General features: G+C 35.1%; 1 protein-coding gene across 5 annotated transcripts in view; it reads right to left on the bottom strand.

The window, feature by feature from the left end:
* The window catches only part of alk (ALK receptor tyrosine kinase), a 159,736-nt gene that overhangs the window by 69,294 nt on the left and 72,198 nt on the right, over positions 1-18,244 (bottom strand). For 4 of the 5 annotated variants that reach the window (XM_077731422.1, XM_077731424.1, XM_077731423.1 and 1 more), the window contains 3 exons: positions 13,332-13,436; positions 10,603-10,764; positions 3,782-3,986 (listed from right to left, as the gene is read on the bottom strand). In XM_077731422.1, the coding sequence (XP_077587548.1) occupies positions 3,782-3,986; positions 10,603-10,764; positions 13,332-13,436 (472 nt within the window). The remainder of the gene's footprint in view (positions 1-3,781; positions 3,987-10,602; positions 10,765-13,331; positions 13,437-18,244) is intronic. The other variant, XM_077731426.1, reaches the window with a different exon arrangement.

Below are 18,244 nucleotides of genomic sequence, written 5' to 3'. Positions count from 1 at the left end.
AAGTCGTGAAATATGGTTAAAAACCACACTTTTGTGGTTGCGTGTGGATGATATTTTCAACTTCTTGCACTCACTTGTGGCCAAAACATATTTCTTCCATTTTTTTCAGGTTTACGAATCACAACCACATAATTTAGTGGCATTAGCGTCAATAGGAGAACATAACAGCAATCATTTATATTTAAAAGGCATAAACAAGATCACAGATTAGACTACATTGCAATTTCAGTGCATCTGAATTCTTCTAATTTGCTATCTCCTCTGATTTTTCACGATATATTAGATAACGTCGAACTGCTGTTACCTAAGACGACCCATAAATCAAATCCTTAATCTAACAGACCCCTTGAGACACATTTTTGGGGGGGGATCTGTCTTGTGTATTAACTTGGTGGTCCACTTGATACCTGAATCTGACAATTTAAGATTAAAAATGAGCAAATGTATTTATCCACAGTGCTTGATTTAAACGACTAATCACCTTTTGATGCATTTCTGTGAACTTCTCCCACACAGCTGGTCCCTTTTCCCTTGAGAAAGGTGCCATAGATGTTTACAATAGTGATTTATAATCCATTTTGTCAAGCATTTTTCCCGTGTCCAATTCACCCCCATCCCTACTACTGCGGCATGCTCATGCATAACAAACATTGCATTTCGTCCCAGAAGAGCAAAAGTTGTTTTCCCAACGTCCTGTCAGCTTCCATACAAACATACTCGGATGCTTTTACCATTTTAATAATTTAGCTCTCGCTTCACCACTTTTACAATTAAGCTATACGGCATAGCCACTGGAGCATGCAGCAAAAAAAAACCCAACAACAACAACAAAAAGTCTCCAATTTCAGTCTTAATTGAAGAGAAACTAATTGCCAATTCGTAGCTTATCTTTAGTGGATCTGTTTGTTTGGCGATGAATTTGGAGGTCTTTCCAATGGAAAGCCGTGATATGCACATCTTGCAGCTGCTAGAGAGGCTGTGTGAAGCTTTGGGTACTGCGGGCCATGTATTGGAGCAGTAATTGAGTGCTTGGAAATAATGAACATATGCATGAGTGCAGCTCAAGTGGTAACATGTAAAAGGAAAGCACTCATGAAGGGACCATAACGGCCATCTGTTCCTTTTCCAAATATGGGCTTGGGTAAGAACATTAATGACACGGATCAATAGGAAATTCAGGCAAAAAAGGGCCACTGAAAACTAACAAATTAGCCTAGTACGATTTCCTTAGTTCCCCCAATGAGACACGATCGGAAAAAAATGGATGAATGCCCCTGCTTGCCCACTCAGGTTTCATCTTCTAAAAACCGTAAGCATCAAGGGAGTCAAAGTTTTGAAAGTTATGGAAAATCGACATCTCAACTCTTGCAGAGCAGCCAGGCAAAATAATCATTCAGGCAAGTAATAACAGTGACTGGGGGTGATTATCCATCTGGAATGGGCCAACAAAGCTATACTACTGACACACAGGAGCGATCTAAGAGGGGGAAAAAAAAGCTCATCTAGATGACCAATGCGTCTTCTGCAATGATCTTTGCAATTATCAGTTTTTTTACAGCCAACACGAGTGTAGACGATTCAGCGAATCAAAGTTACCTCTCTTATACTGCAATTAAATTGTGACCTTTAAGGTTTGAGGTGTGTGACTGCAGTTGTACATAAAATCTGCATGATGGCCAAATGCCAAAAGCTTTTGGCTAGAGGCAACCATTTTTATTTGTTTGCTTTTACAATTTAGGCCATTCATGGTTGAAATTCAATGCGCGGACTAATACTGAATGCGTTTTGACTTAAGTGGTGCTTTGTTAATGAACGCCAGAATCTAAAGTAGTTTTATTTTACAGAGTAAACAATCATTGACTAATTCTGTTTTTGTTTCCATGCTTTCACACTGTTGTATACAATCTACAGGTGTTAGATAGTATAAATTAATTCATTCATTTTCTAAACTGCTTGTTATCACAAGGCTTACAGGGGGTGCTGGAGTCTATCCCAGCCAACCAGGAGGCAATATGAGCATGTTCTGATATTATGATTGAATAAGCTTGTCTGTATTGATGAACACGAATCTACAACCGGTACGAGTTTACATTTGTTGTGGCTGGAATTAATATGCGTTTCCTAAAAATGCATCACTTAGTTATTAAGCTATAATGAAAATTGATGAAGCAATTTAGATGAATTATGATGCTACCCTACATGTTCATCAAGCATGATGAATTGCTATTGTTTATACTGACTAAAATCTCAGTGTATTAGGTTTTTTTGTTATTTAAAAACCTATTTTACTCAACCAATACCCTTTACTTACTTTTCAACATGGATTAGAATCAAGATATATACTAGAATGTGAATTTGACCACATATTGCTAAAAATAAATGAATCTATTTGTCCAAAAAAAGGAAACTGATGTCTAAAAATATCCTAAAAAGCAAAAGCTGTGATTAAATGTGCATAAAACAGAAACACATTTATATAATTATTATGATTAGTAGTGTTTTTTTGCAACTCGCTGAAGTGACTGATGACGACATCAAAACACAATAAAAGAAGTTGCACTCAAGTGTAATTTGTTAAATGCTTCTGCATATAAATTTTAATGAGCAAAGTTATTAAGTTATAATCTACAAGGATAGATTGCATCCCCTTTAGATTCAGGCTATTAAAATAAAAGTTCACAATTTGAGGAATTAACGAGTTTACCACACTTGGCTTCTTTTGTCCTATTTTTCCCTTTATAATTTGCACTTTTTTTCTTAAACTATCAACACCTTGCCACCTCCATTACTGGAACATAGTTGTGTAAATGTTTGCAAATAGCTTATGTGGGTGGTTGACACATTTTGACGATAAATGTTCGCACATAAAAGTAATCTCAGATGATCTAAATATATATATCAGCGATGTAAATAATCAAATGGCAATTTGACTGCTATCACATTGACGTCACCACTAAAAATCAATGAAATTTCTGTTGGATATTTATTTTAGAAGCACTGTAACCAAGCATTTAAAAAAAAACTGAAAGATTGCAATTCAACCATGTATTTTTCCATGGTTCAATTTTGCTTTGCATGTCTCTCTCAAAGTCAGTCCTGGTTTTTAATCAGTTAGAAGACCTTGGAGCTCCCATGTTTTCCTCACGTGTACATGCTTCTCTGTATATATGTGCACTGACTGATTGGGCTGTCACCTAAAATCAGTTGGGATATACACTGTAGCTACTCGTGAACAAAATGAGAATAAGCAGCATTAAAAATGCATTGGGAGAGACATTCCCTTCGGTTCTTTAGACTTCGATTCGAATCGTATTAAATAATCATTAGAATAATAAATAAATATTGGAAATGCACATACTAAGAAGTGCATCTTGCTTCATTTTTCAGTCAGTGACACATTTTAATTAATGGCTGGCTCGTGACTAGAATAAAATGAATGCAGACTAAGAGCACCTAAAGGACCCCAGAGGAGGACCACTGGGATTCCATAGACTGATGTAGGCATGAGCACGACATAGATAAGTGGAAGCAAATAAATGTATAGATGCGTGAGCATCTTTCTGTCTGTGAAAAATTTGGGCGCATGAATAAAACGTATTACAATGCACCCACGGCATTAAAACAAGGCAATCGCACTGTGACCAATTCAAATATCGAGGGCTACTTTCATAAAAATGGCTTCAACCTAAGACTAAGCCCACCATAATTAAAGCAGTGCTGTCAAAACCAATTCAAAGGATGCAAGGACCAGTTTGATATAAGACTTAAAACTAGGACTTACCCTGTGATCTGTGGTAACGTTTCCGTTGAGAAGAGAGCAAGTTGCGTCTTGTCTCGCTCAATGAGCCATATGGTGTATTGTCCACTTTGTTTGGGGTTCAAATACAAGGCCATGTCCAAGCTGCAGGGATTTGGACCACTCCACAACCAAGGACTCAGCACCCAGGGTCCCCCAAATGAGGTACCGTTTACCCAAAAGAACTGACCTAAAGGAAAAAAAACAGAAATGACTTTAACTATAGATCCAGACAGAACTATTTGCATGTATATTCACAAATCAGCGTCTCTTTTGCGTCCTCCTTAAACTGGGTCACTCATGTCTTCTCGCGTATGTATATTACATTACTTTAGAAATATGCAAATCATACATTGCGCTGGATGAGAAAGGATATAAACGGACCACACAACATGCTCAAATAAATCTTGCAAATGATATTTCTTTTGCTAGATCATCACAAATTAGAAGTGAGGGGTTTCCAAGGGGTGCCTATTTTAGATTGTTTATAATGACATCTCTTATCAAGTTCTATTAAGTTGAAAATGATGATTACAGTGCAATTATATACTGCAATCATATACTGCATAGCTAATGAGCTGAATGTACAATATGAAAAAAAATAGTTCTGCTTAATAACATGGCTCACATTAAAAAAAAAATATATATATATAGTATAAATATCCTAAAGCCTGTTAACATCCACATTTTGAGTACAAAAGTATTACATAGTCATAATAATAACAGTGTTCAACTCTTCAAAGTATAACCACTTCTTGCTGAAAATAACAGCCCCAGTTATCCAAGTAATGGTAAAGTAATCAAATAGTCCATATAAGATTTAATGAGCCATACACACTTTCACGCTACATAAAGGTCCACATCTACTTCGACAGGTTGATCGGTTCTATGTGAATTACAGTTGTGCTCTTATAAATATTTAAATCCTATATTCATTTCTTAGAAGAGTATTAGTCGATACCAAACTTACTATGAATGAGATATTTTGCAGCTCAAGTTTAAGATTTCAAAAAGGAGTATAATTAATACTGTACACTTCCTTTGTCCCGTTTTTATCCCCTGAATGTTCATAGTGTGCTTGATAAGCCTCATTGGCCCATTTCCCATATTAACACTGATCCTTACATAAAAGATCCACTTGGCTTATGAGATCCAAGTGCTGGAGGACAGAACATTTTCCTACATAGCAAACACAGATTTGATGTAAAGGATTTAAACTAACACCACAGGGATTTGGGCCTGAAGTAAAACATTTATAAACTAGTATATGCTTAGCCAATACAAATAGCATTATGGAATATCTCCCAGGAAACTAGTCTGGATGGAATATAATAGAATATAAAAAAGTATATTAAAAAGATATTTATACAGTACTATAGATGCAGAAATATTCCTATTTGATAAGTAATACATAATACATTAAAACACAGTTTAAAGAATATTGGAGAAGTTGCTACTTATGGTTTATAGCGGAATAACAACAACAACAACTGCACAGAATTTTTTCAGCGATAAAAGGTGACTTTAGGTCATTCTGAGGCTTTGTTGAGCCTTTCAGAGGTTTTGTTGTCGGACTCTGCTGTGTTTTCGTACATCCAAAGCACCCTCCAACCTTTCTCTAACGGGTCATGTCTAAGCGAAAGATTTTATTCATTCAGTACCCCTCAGGTTTTTTTTTTTTTTTTTTGCCGTGTTCAAAGGAAAACTTGCTTGGTACGTGTTGTAACATAGAAATAATAATACATCATGTCAAAAACTGAAATGATGACCTTAAGACAGACATGGGCAAACTACAGCCCGTGTTTTACAGTCCTATCTTTTTTTAATTTACATTTTAATATTTCTTAATACATTCCTTTTTACTTTACTTTCTACTTTTTACATTTTACTTACATTTTCAAGTTTCAAGTACAACGCTCTATTTTAGAAAATAGTCCAATATACAAACGCGTAAAATAACCCTTACACATAGAGCATATTAATAGACAAAAGTCTTGTAATTATGCAAAATCCATTAAATTGATGGGAACATGAGCAAAAAAAAAACCCATAGAATTCAACCCTCATGGGATATCATTATGGAACTGCTGATTACTGATATTCTTTTTATGATCTCATCAATTAAATGGCTCTTGGATAATATCACTTTTATCGGTTAATATTGGTTCTTCTGTGCACTTTTTGACAAGAAAACTTGAGAACAGATAAGTTATTGGTTTGTCTACATTGCCATTTTACCATAATTTTGGAAGTTTTTTGGACATTATTACTTATTACAGATATTACATAAACTCTTGCATCCTCTGCAAATATTAAAAATACCCAAAGGTCACAATATCCCCAAATAATAAGCTTTAAAACCACTGAAATTTTGCAAACTATACTGTTTCAACATCTATTCAGATTGGATTTAAAACATAAAGATACAAATATTATTTGACATCCTGACTAAATCTGGTCAATTTAACAATCTTGAAATCTGAACCCTATACAAGATAAAATCCTCACATAGTAAAGTAGCCATTTTAAAAATCCAAACTCCTAAACCACAACCCTACAAAAGACACTAATTGAATTCTAAAACCATCATAGACATAATATGACCCGTCTCATTTGTTCTATAAGTTCCTTGATATTACATAGCAAGTCAACATACAGTAAACTAGGGCACAAAGTTCCTTTGAAGCTAAGACAAAAAGGAATTAATACATAAATTATAGTACATCCTCAGAGCGGACACTAGCATCATTAAACTACTGCCAAAAGTTTGCTCTCTCTCACCTACTTTGGAGCTATTCGGTCAAGCTAAAAAAAAAAGTCCAGTGTGAGACAAAAAGTTGACACTTGCTGTTACCGGGCGGACAAAGACAATTGCTCCTTTATCTCTTGCAAGAGTAGAGGATGGAAATCAAGTGCACGAGTACTCAGCCATGCCCAACACATCCATCTGTTTATTAGGCGATAGCAGGCATCAAGCTGCGCCACGGACGACAGTCTCTCCCTTACATCAATACACCAGACGTCACGCTGTGTATTTGCACTTGAGGCTGCTACCAACACCAACATCCAAGTTGTATTTACCCCATTTTAAACCAACCCAAACAATAATGGAAGAGCAAACAGAGAAAGTGTTTAATCTCAAAAGGCTTTAGATACGTCAAGTGGCAATGGGGGTCAAAGTTCAGGGTTGTTTATGGATAGAAATTGACTGTGAGATTATAATAGTGAAGCTTTCATCTGAGAAATATCTACTTGTGTATTCAGTGATTGATAATGGTATAAAGTTTCATTTGAAATTATGAAAAAGCTTACATAAGTGTATAATTTGGCACAGTTGATGAAATAAAATATTAGATTTAATGACTTGACATTCACTTTTGTCAATAATGGCAAGTTTCCATTATATAACCCTCAATTACACAAAAATTAAGTCCATAATAAGTAGTTTGTTGGTTAAACCCTCCCAAAAAATTACAGAACGAGATTTATGACTAAACAGTAAACTACAAAAAAATAAAAAATCTATACATCTGTATATCTCCATAATTAGAATTAGCAAAAGTGCACTTTTAGTCATGTTTAGGCTCAATTAATCCCAAAAAGGCCCTGAAAACAGTACAAAATGTCCCCAATATGTCAAGATTTCTCCCCTCAAAAAATCCAAATACTTTTTTTAACGTATCCGAATTTTCTGTGGAACGCCACTTGCCCTTAACCGAAATAAAAAGCGGATAGACTGAGTCTTGACACGCCCCCACCCGCTGCTCTGCATGCGGGTGGGTTTGAATAGCAGGCTGACTGATGTGTTTTCCAGCCGCCACCTCATCTCTCCAACCCATGAACACATTAGGATAGACATCCAATCGCATTCCGCTGTGCTTCTAAAAGCACAAGCAGCTTGCACCCAGTACAGAGTTCACAGCCTTCCATCACTGCTAGAATGGACATATATTGCCGCCAATGGCACCCAGTTAAGACTTAAAACTCCCACTTTTATGGTACTAAACGTCCCCCAACAAGTATCCATACTTTACCAGGTAAGTGTTTCAGATACTGACTCACTAATTATACTATAGAAACAAGCATTATCAAGTCTATGGAACCACTACTTCCAATTTCTTTTGCATATAAGCATCAAAGTCTCTTTCCCTGGCCATTTCTTTTCTAACACCCCACCCCATTGACATCCAAGTGGTCTTCGATAGAAGTCTCAGACCTCAAATAAGCTTCCCTTCATCTCCCAGGCACTTTTTACTTAGAGTTTGAGAGTGTAGCTCATTATTTAATATAATTTGATGATCTTTTTGCTTTGAAATCGCTTGTGTGCTCTTTTCTGATTTATAGTTTTCTGCCTGTGTAGTCAGTGATATCGTCAATGTGTGATGAACTCACCTTGAGTAAAGTGAATATTTAGTAAAAACAAAATAACCCAAGGAAGAGATGAATGTGTAGTACATTTGTAAACTGCTAGGCAAAAATATCAAGAAGAAATAAATAATTCTGAATGTGTGATTTGGAAAATAATGAATAATAATAACATTGAAATTGGTTACTAGATTGTGTTGATGTTTTTTTTGTTTGCTTTGTTTTTTTAAAAAGTATCCAGTATTCATATTAGGGCGTGTACAGCATTAACTAACAAACATTATTAGATTAATAAATACTACACTGTCCTATGTCGCCATTATTGTTTTTTCCCCTTCAGAGAACATAATTTTAAGTACTGCAGGGTCTAAAAAGACTACCTAAAAAACAGCAATGTTGCTACTGCATATAGTACTATATTTACAAATGGAAAATTGTACAGCAATTTGAACCTCAAGTGCAATAATGGAACGCAATAACTTAAGCTTTGCTTGAATCAAAATAACAAATCCAACTGATTAAAGAGTCTGGCAGTAATATTTTTTGGCGTAAAAAAAAATAGGACTCAAAATGACACAAATTTGGTTGTCATAAAATATTAAAAAAACAATAATCGACCAAGGGTAGCGGCTACGCGACTGAAATAAAAGATGACAAAGAACCAAAAGAACACAAGGTTAGACTGTGCATTACAAATGAGTGTTAGAAGAAATTTGTTGGTGATGCAGTACCCTCACGGATCAGAGGAGCCTTGAAAGCTCACTCATTGATGAAAAGAGAAAAGCAACCTTCGCTAATCCATACTAGATCATTAGCAGTGACTTATCTGGTGGGACGAGATTTCTGGGAGATGGAGGTTGAAAGAATTTAACTCTTGAGAATGGGGAACTTTTCATTTCAGCCTTTCCCGATGATTCGCAAAAATCTACAGACCATTGTCTATTTTATGTTCTTTACCTACTAGAATACTTTCAAGAAACAAAAAACCCCTTTGAAGAAAAGTTAATAATTTAAGCAACCAAATCAAGGAATGCTTAAAAAGCAATGTCAAATAAAAATACGTAAACTATTACGATGAACAGTTTCCTACAGAAACAGATGCAGTTTTAGCTTTTCATACAAAATTCTCTTTCATAAAAATGTCTCTTATGACTTAATCTGTTTAAGAATTAGATTTCAAAGAATATGTGAGATGATGCAAAGTGAAGAAGGAAAACAAAACTAAAAAAAACTAGCAATGCCACAAATCATTGCCAAGAAGTTTGCATTCCTGATTTTCATTCCTTTAATTTGCAAGTCCTAGTGAAAATGCATAGAGACAGCAGCTTGTCCACTTCAATTATTCAAAACATGCTAACTATATTGTGGTTAACTGAGGGCTTTTGGATATGATTATGTAAATATATTTCCTTTGTACTCAGTAATGCCTAGCCTCCAATCATGATCGGCTTGGAATCTTTTGAGATCCTGCTATAGAAATTTACAGTAGAGTTCAATGGGGAAAATAAACATTCCATTCATATTCAATTGGAAAGATTAGATGGTTAAAGGGAAAAAATAACGTGAAATTTAAGTGAGCAAAACAAAAATGGCGACGTTTTAATACAGATTTTGAGCAAAAAAAAAACAATAATAATAATAATTTTAATTTTTTGGAAAAGTATATAACTCAAAAGTCATGCAAAGACCATAAGAAAAGCAACAGGCTTATTCCTGAATAGATTCCCTTATTTTTTTCTTAAACGTTTATTTTAAAAGGTCAGAGCTTAAAAAAGTGTTTAAGAAAATCCACTTAAAAAAGAAAGACTTGAAAATGGACTCTTTAACCAGGATTTTAGAAGTTTGTAAATTGTAATTCCTCCATTTGGTCTTAGACATATGTTTATTTATTGGCTGTTATTGAAAACATCATATATTTGTTCATTTTCTGCTAACCCTCCCAGTTAAAATGGATTGGACGTCTACTAGTGATGAACTCATTTGAATTCACATCAGAAAAATACAACGCTTTGTGAACAAATGCCATTTAAGTGCAACCTTTGAGAGAATTTTGAGACTACCGACAGCATTGTGAACATAGCCAATCTTGTCATGGCTGCAAGTGGTGTAATCTAACCCTGACGCGCCTTCCAACATCACTGATTAGGACGAAATGGGGAAAAAAAATATTTTCTCATCTTCCATGGTAGCAAAGTAAATGGCTGTTGAAAATGTGGAGAATATTGATTTTGATTTTTATGCTAGCGATCTAACAAAAATACATTCGCATTATTCACAGCCAGCAACACATGCAGGATGTAATATTTATCGTATATATTTATGTAGTTTTTGGAAAACATTACTTAGAGCCTGTGTGAAGCTTGAAAAGTTGAAAAAGTGGAAATTTTTGAAGGAAAAAAAGGGGGGAAAACTCTTTTGTGATGGAATGTGGGGTGTTATACCTTCATTCTTACCTTCCTCCCATCCTTGGGGACTCCTTGCATTTTGTGTGGTCTTTTGGTTGTGCTCTTCCTTTGTTTCCCCCGTCGCTACGATGATCCACGTGAACTCAGGGGCGCCATCCATATCCTGGTCACATGTTTTGGTTTTGTCGCAGATCGGATCTATGAGAGAGAATTATTTTTAATCATACTGGAATGGGACTGTCAAAAAAGAATGCCAAGTATAATAGTTAAAGCTTGAAAATTATTTAAAAATATTATGAATTGCCATAGATACTAAAAGGATGTAAACCTCTGGGTATGATCCAACATACATGATAAGATACATGATAAATTATCCTAATAGTGACCTATATAGCCATAAAATTGTAAAATTTGCTCGAATTCAGCACCATGGACAGTGCCAGATATATTGTCACAGTCGATACATGATAAATTATCCATAGGTGGATTAAGAAAGCATTTTACATTAGAATTTCATTATATTTTATCACTATAATCCCAATCCATTTGAATTTGGAGAATCATTTCCACTTTAAACGGTGTGGACATCTATGGCCGTCAGTGGCAAACTAGTGATGTGGTTTGAAATCAACACAAAAGCAATCTATAAATGCCTCAAAATAAATAGAAAGTGACCTATATAGCCATAAAATTGGAAAGATTGCTGGAATTCAGCACCATGGACAGCGCCAGATATATTGTCACAGCTCTAATAGACACTTAAAACCCAGATCCCCACGCCTCAAGCATTATGGGATGTATGCAAAGTCTCTCAATTGATAGTGGATAGCTGCGTCGCAGTCCATCTTGACAGATTCCTTGACGTCCAATCATAGCCTGTCATTTAGACTGACAATCACAAACTGCCTGCCGCACTCAGACACCCCTTATACGGCTTTGTCGGTGGTACAATAATTTACTCATTACAATTCTGATGCAATTATGCTGTCATGGCAACTGAGTTTCTTGCACTGCTGCCGGAATTGCGGATTACAAAAAAACGGCATCGCCTAACCTGCTATACGCGGAACAAAAAAGAAAATTCAACAGACTTTCAAAAGACTTTCAATGAAGATGATTTGATCAATTACTATAAGTACTTTAAAAAAATCCAGACAGTGCAGAAAAACAATTTACATTTTCTGATCACGCTAATGAGTGTATCATAATTAGCACATGGCTAGAGTGAAAGTTAATTTAACAGCAGACTAACCAAATGGAAAAAAAAATCTGCATTCATATTGAAATATAGGGAACTATACCCAATACATGTCTGCAATTTCTTGCTTTAATAACATTAGCAACTTAATGAAAATATTGCGGATTCTTCAAGTGTAAGATGGCCATTTTTAAACAGTTATACGCACAATCCATGTTATTCTAATAAGATGACAACTGCACTTGATAGTGACTAATAAATTGTATTGGAATAAGCCAGCCATCTCATAGCGTGATTCAATTAAACCATAATATGTCTTTATGCCCTGCCTTTAAAGGATTCATATTAAGAAAGCAATATTTGATCATTTACTAGTACTGCTAAAGCTATAATGTGGTAATTGCAGCACATTTGCACAGAATAAGAAAATACTGAAAATATGTTTATTTCAGTGACACTGCATCTGCCAAAGGGAGTCTTTTTGCATCTTTTATTTACAGAAACAGCGGCTCATGGAGCTCCGGCCAAAGGGTTACGTCAGAGCTTCTCAGTGTAATCTGATATGAGGCTGCATTTGGTTATCCATCCCCCCCAACCCCCCAAAATCTTTCAAGACTGCCATCAAAATTTCCACCAAAGCATTTACCGCTAAGGATGGATTCGACAATGGCCGAGAAGTTTCAGGCAAACTGCCTTGTTCAAGCTTTACACCAAAAGAAAAAGTACAAATGCAATTTGTCACAACATGAACGCAATTTTAGACAGTTTGCAAAAGATAAAAAATGGAAAAAGGAGGACCTGAAAGTAGACCAAATTCCATAGAGGTAAAATATAAAGGACTGACTACAGTAGGTGGCAGTATGTGCCTAATAGTTGCTAGCAATCCACTATTAAACAAAAGAATAAGAGATGAAGTGTAACTGGAACACATTACTTTGCCATATGTGCAAAACTTTCAAAAATTGAAATATTTCATAGTGACTGAACCCTATGGAATCTGTACGTCATGTCTTGTGTCAATTTGCATTCCTATTTTTTTCTTTTTGCAAAGTGCTTGGACAATAGACTTTGCCTGACAGTTTTTATAACTGAAAACAAAGAAAAAAATGATTAAAATTGAAATTATAGATTTAAAAGGGGGGGAAAATCAGGAAATATAATATACATCTATAATCTTAATTTTAATTTGATCCTAAAACAAAGTCGGCACCCATGATTTACTTTCTCGGGCCGCACAAAATGATGCGGCGGGCCATATTTGGCCCCCGGGCCGCCACTTTGATACATCTAAATCTTTAATTTGTACATTTTTCAACATCTTGTTGTTTTTAAGATCTGAGGTGTTTAATTTTTTTCATATAGATTAGAAAAATGCCTTATTGTCATTGAATTTTAACTCTATTTGTGACAACGTGAAAGTAGAGGGCAGGTAAGGTAGAGATGTTTATTTGTTGTGATGGAGAGCTGAAGTGGGGTATCACAGTCATTTGCTTGCACAGGACGTTGGAGGACAGAAGCGGGGGAAGCTGTCCATCATGCTGAACAAGGTTAACAATATCCAACTCACCTGACATGGGCATCCAGTTGTTGGGAAAGCCAAGATCATCCTCAGCTATCCAGGAAAAACTCCAGTAGCCTTTTGGAATGCCATTTGTATCCACCAATCCCTCACCTGTAAAAAACAAAAACAAAAAAATAAGCAAACATACCACTATGAAGAAACAAAAATGTATAATAAAATGTATCAGACAAATGAGATTTTTCATCTTTCATCATATATTGTAGCATTTACAAGGACAAAGACATATTTGTTAGAGTTTTCAAAGGTTTATTTATAACCTGACTACTGTAAACTGTAGACAACACCAAAAAACAACAACAACAATAACATTTACACCCAGATTTGTGTTGCAATCACATTTAATACTGCATTAAAAATGAATTTTAAAAATTGCTAATTATAAAACAGCCATATGCACAATAAAAATAAATTTTTAGATGTGTTTTGTTGATGTGACACAGTAGTTAGTATTGTTTTCATAAGGAAAATCTTAAATCCAAAATTAATTGCTATAAAGATGACAAAAATGAACTACTAATTGTTGCCAGTTGATGAATATCCCAATATGTGTTTACCCTTTGCCTCAAGCGTCTCACTTTTCAACCATTATTTGCCCAGCAAATCTTCTTCCCAAATTCATGGATAATTAGTACACAGTCACAGTCCAATACACCACAGACAAACAAGCCGACTAGTCAATCAGTTTAACAGAGCCTTAAAGAGGGGATTGATTGTAAACATCCCTTTCTACGGTCCAGAAAAGAGCAAAAAAAACACTTTAGGCAAAGTTCTCTTTCTCCTAGTTGTGATACTTGGGGCCATAGTGGATCAAATGGCAATTATTTTTGTGTAATCTAAAACAATTGTTTGTCAAGGAAGAGTGAACTGCCCTTTTTTGCAGCATGCTGCCAATTTCTAACATTTCTTTTTGGATTTAACTATAATATTTAATGTTGTAGCATCATTATTTACTTACCAGTTGTTGATCAGGGTTTCAAATGATGATTATTTACTAGAAAAGCCAAATTTTTAGGGCATTTTAGACACTAAGAGTCTCTATGCATGACACTATGTATGACAAAATGGCATCATCTAACAAATTGATAAGATAAGAAGCAGCAGGTGTGGTGCAGGAAACTCCGCCCTGCACCACACCCATCTTGGCTCTGCAATGCACAAAAAAAAGCAGCACCAGAATATCAAGAGAACAGACAGATATACAAATATTCTTATACTAATGTGCACATAGATAATAAGTTCCAAAGGAAAAAACTAATAGAAGCTTTAACAGATGGTTCTAATTTATTAATTTAGCCACTTATGCCCAAGTTGAGATAACTCAATGGTACACACTATATGGTTTGCTTGCCAGTTACTGTTAACTTATCATATATTGGACATATGAAAGGATTTCTAACAATTTATTATATGGATTATTTATTCATTATGATTTTATTTAATATTATTATGATTATTTATTGATTATTTATTTGTCCATTTGTATATTTGTTGTTGTTATTTGTGCACTTCCTCACTTATGTTATTGACTACTTTTTGGTCATTCCAGTTATTCCTTTTCTGAACCACTATATTCTCATTAGGATCGCAGAGGGTGCTGGAGCCTAGTCTCCAATCAGCCAACTACCTTTTTGGAATGTGGAAGGAAACCAGAGTACCTGGAAGAAACCCACACAATTCTGGGGAGATCATGCAAACTCCACACAGGTGAACCGACCTGGATTTGAACCCAGTATCCCAAAGCTGTGAGGCCGACATGGTAACCACTTATCCACCAGACCGCCACTACTTATTATGTTGACTACATATGTATTAATTCATTTATTGATTATTTATTTGTCAGTTTCTTTGTTGTTGTTATTTCTGCACTTAGTGGTAAAGCTTTAAATCTCATTATACTCGCATAATGACAACAAAAGCATTCAATTCAATTGAATTCAATGCACATACAAAGTAGACATCCTGCACTTTCTAAATTTGCAAATTGCTCCTTTTCTATAGCACAAATGTGCGCTGATATATATGATCATGGTATGGGGGGTAAACAAAAAAAGAGAACACACCCTGCACACAGAAGAAGTAAGACAAAGCTTTCAGTAGGTTTTGTTTGAGTGGTGCAGTGATCCAAAAATAACAGCAATTACCCATTGAAAGAAAGCAGGCGGGACTGTTGGTGACGGGATGGCGTATTTTATATTATTCACGCACCCACCCGGCAATCCTACCCCACTTACCACGGGAGATTGCTAAGCAGTTACTCTAGCTAAAGAGAAATGTTTGAAAATGACACATCACAGCTAAGCAGTGATGTGGAGTAATTAAAAGAAAGTGAAATGGAAATAAGAAGCCTGCATTTCACCCGTTTGGATATTCATTCATATTAGCTTCCTGGAATACCATTGTCTTTTAAAAATATATATATACCTTGGGCTGTGTACATTATACTGCAGAAATTAATGGATCACTTGTCTGATCCGGATCATTTTTGTTTGCATGAACTCTATTTTAGAGACAAGTAGGGTTTTTTTTTGTTGAAATGTAGGGCATAGATCATAAAGCCAAGAGTTCCGCCTGTAAAATTTCGACTTTATAAATCCTGAACCCGTAATTGACACAATGAATTTTGGAAAAGAATTCCTCCTGCAGAGAGTTCCTTTCATAACAAGTCAGAGTCGAGCTGATTTTCTAAGAAGCACACACACATTCTTTAAAAAAAAAAGTTCAATCAATGGAAGCTTCGTTCAGCAGCTGTTCTTACAAAGTTATTTTTTTATATATATTTTTTGTCATTACCAATTGGTTTTCACAGCATACACTAACACAACAGCTGAGTTCAACAGCAAACCTTGACATAGCACCCCCTACCAATGCCTTGAAGGCAACATTTAAAGACACTGCGTTTGTTTATTTGTCATCTATAAAAAAAATAAAAAAAAAACCATTGGCAAGGCAAACTCAGAATGAAGAAACTGCAAAATGAGCAAATATGAAAAACATTATGGAGAAGGACAGGACGAAAGCCATGCTGCATGATAATGAAGATGTCAAACCAGTTTTCAAATGGTGCTCATTAAAGAAAATGATTTCATTTTCAGTACAAGCATAAAATATGAGCCTTAAAGAAAGCGGCCTGTCAGGAATTCACTAAAGACACGTAATGTGGCTAATCCGCAGATGGTGATTTTTATTTTTTTTTGTTATCGGTCTAATTTGCAAGGCTGCATAAAAAGTTTGTAACCACGGGGTTTCCTTATTTAATGGCAGAAGAACTCCTTTATTGAATTATATAGGGGATTTTTACCATATCCTGAGGCAATTTATGTATTTTCCATTGAAAGGGAGCATTGTTCCTACAAAATAAAAAGTATTTATTTCACTTAAGGACATTGAAGCTCAAATAGAAGTTAATGGTGTGGTAATAATAAGGTTAAATGTGTACTATCATGAGTTTTTACATAGTAATTAAATACTCAAATCTTGTCAAAGAGTACTCTAATATAAATGATCATGACTGGAAGCTTTTGAAAGATTTAATTTCCCTAATTTGTGACTTTTAATAGACTTTTTTGTATTATTATATATAAAATACAGTTTACAGTAAAAAGTGCAAACATGAGTCCAGAATGGGACATAAATTATAAGCAAAATTGCTTCTTATTGTCTGCCTATATGTTGTTTATCTGTAATTTTGCCTTTTTCAAGTGTGCACAAGTGACCTTTGTACAATTATATAGTGGAAAAACATTTATACTGAAAAGCAGTGAGAAAATAATGCTTTGGATTCCTTCTTTAATCTTCAAAGCACAGCAAATTCAACACTGAGCTGAGATGAGTGTCGGGGAGATAAGTGTAAAATCACCTTGCTCAAGGGTATGGCCTCCACAGATCAATATCGGTAAGAATTGATGTCCGACTGTGACTATATGTCCCTATGTTGTGCTGTTTCAGTGGAGATGAACGGCTATACCCATTCTAGGCTTTCCAAGATGAAATCTACAGTAAAAAAAGATATCTTATAGAATGTACATCCAATTATTTGGAGTATTTCCACCGATAGCTAAGAGTATTTTTACTAATCCATCCCATTAGTTGTATATTTATGTTACGATGCAAGTTAATTTGTTACCTTTAACGTTTAAATACCTGAAAATTAACTTAATTGCCAGCTTGTTCTTGCACGTTCTTCCCAATTAATTTTATTCCGAATTAAATTTGAAACAGGTTTTTGTTTGTCTCAAGTGTTTGTGTTGTGTTGATGTGCTACCCCTGGAGAGTCATTAAAATGCATAGTTAAACACACATCATTAGATGAAACAGAAAAAGGAAAAACTAAAACGAAACAGACCGAGTCGAAATTGCACGAGATCGAACTCTCTTTACAGAATAAAATTATTTTACCGGTTAAATGAAATTATTATACTAGCACACTAGCGAACTTAATGAAGGAAATTTGACTGAATGACGAATGGAATTGCGATTGGAAGAAGATTTATGAGGCAAATTTGAGATATTTCAGTGTAGTTTTTTGTTTTTTAGAATTGATATGGGTGTTATTGAGCCATCTTATTATTATTATTTTTATCAATGGCGTTATGGGACAGTTAATAAGTTATGTGAGGAATGAAAAAAGTTAAAGTTGACTTGAGAGCAATGTTACCTCTAATTTTTCATGTAAAACATGCTGTAAAACACAAAAAAACATAAGAGTGGACAAAGATACTGCCACAAAAACGGTGCCATCATTGGGGAAGGGGTAAAAAATATACAAAAAAGCTTGGATTTTATTTACTGTGCGCCATATGATTGCTGCTGCGTAGAGAAGACGAGACTAGTGGCTTAGAGGGAACATTGGTTGAGAGTCAGAGTTTCAAAGTATATTTCTCGGGATAAGACCAAAATTT

Source organism: Stigmatopora nigra, chromosome 13 (genome assembly GCF_051989575.1).
Source record: "Stigmatopora nigra isolate UIUO_SnigA chromosome 13, RoL_Snig_1.1, whole genome shotgun sequence".
NCBI lineage: Eukaryota > Metazoa > Chordata > Actinopteri > Syngnathiformes > Syngnathidae > Stigmatopora > Stigmatopora nigra.
This window is presented reverse-complemented; position numbering and strand designations above follow the sequence as displayed.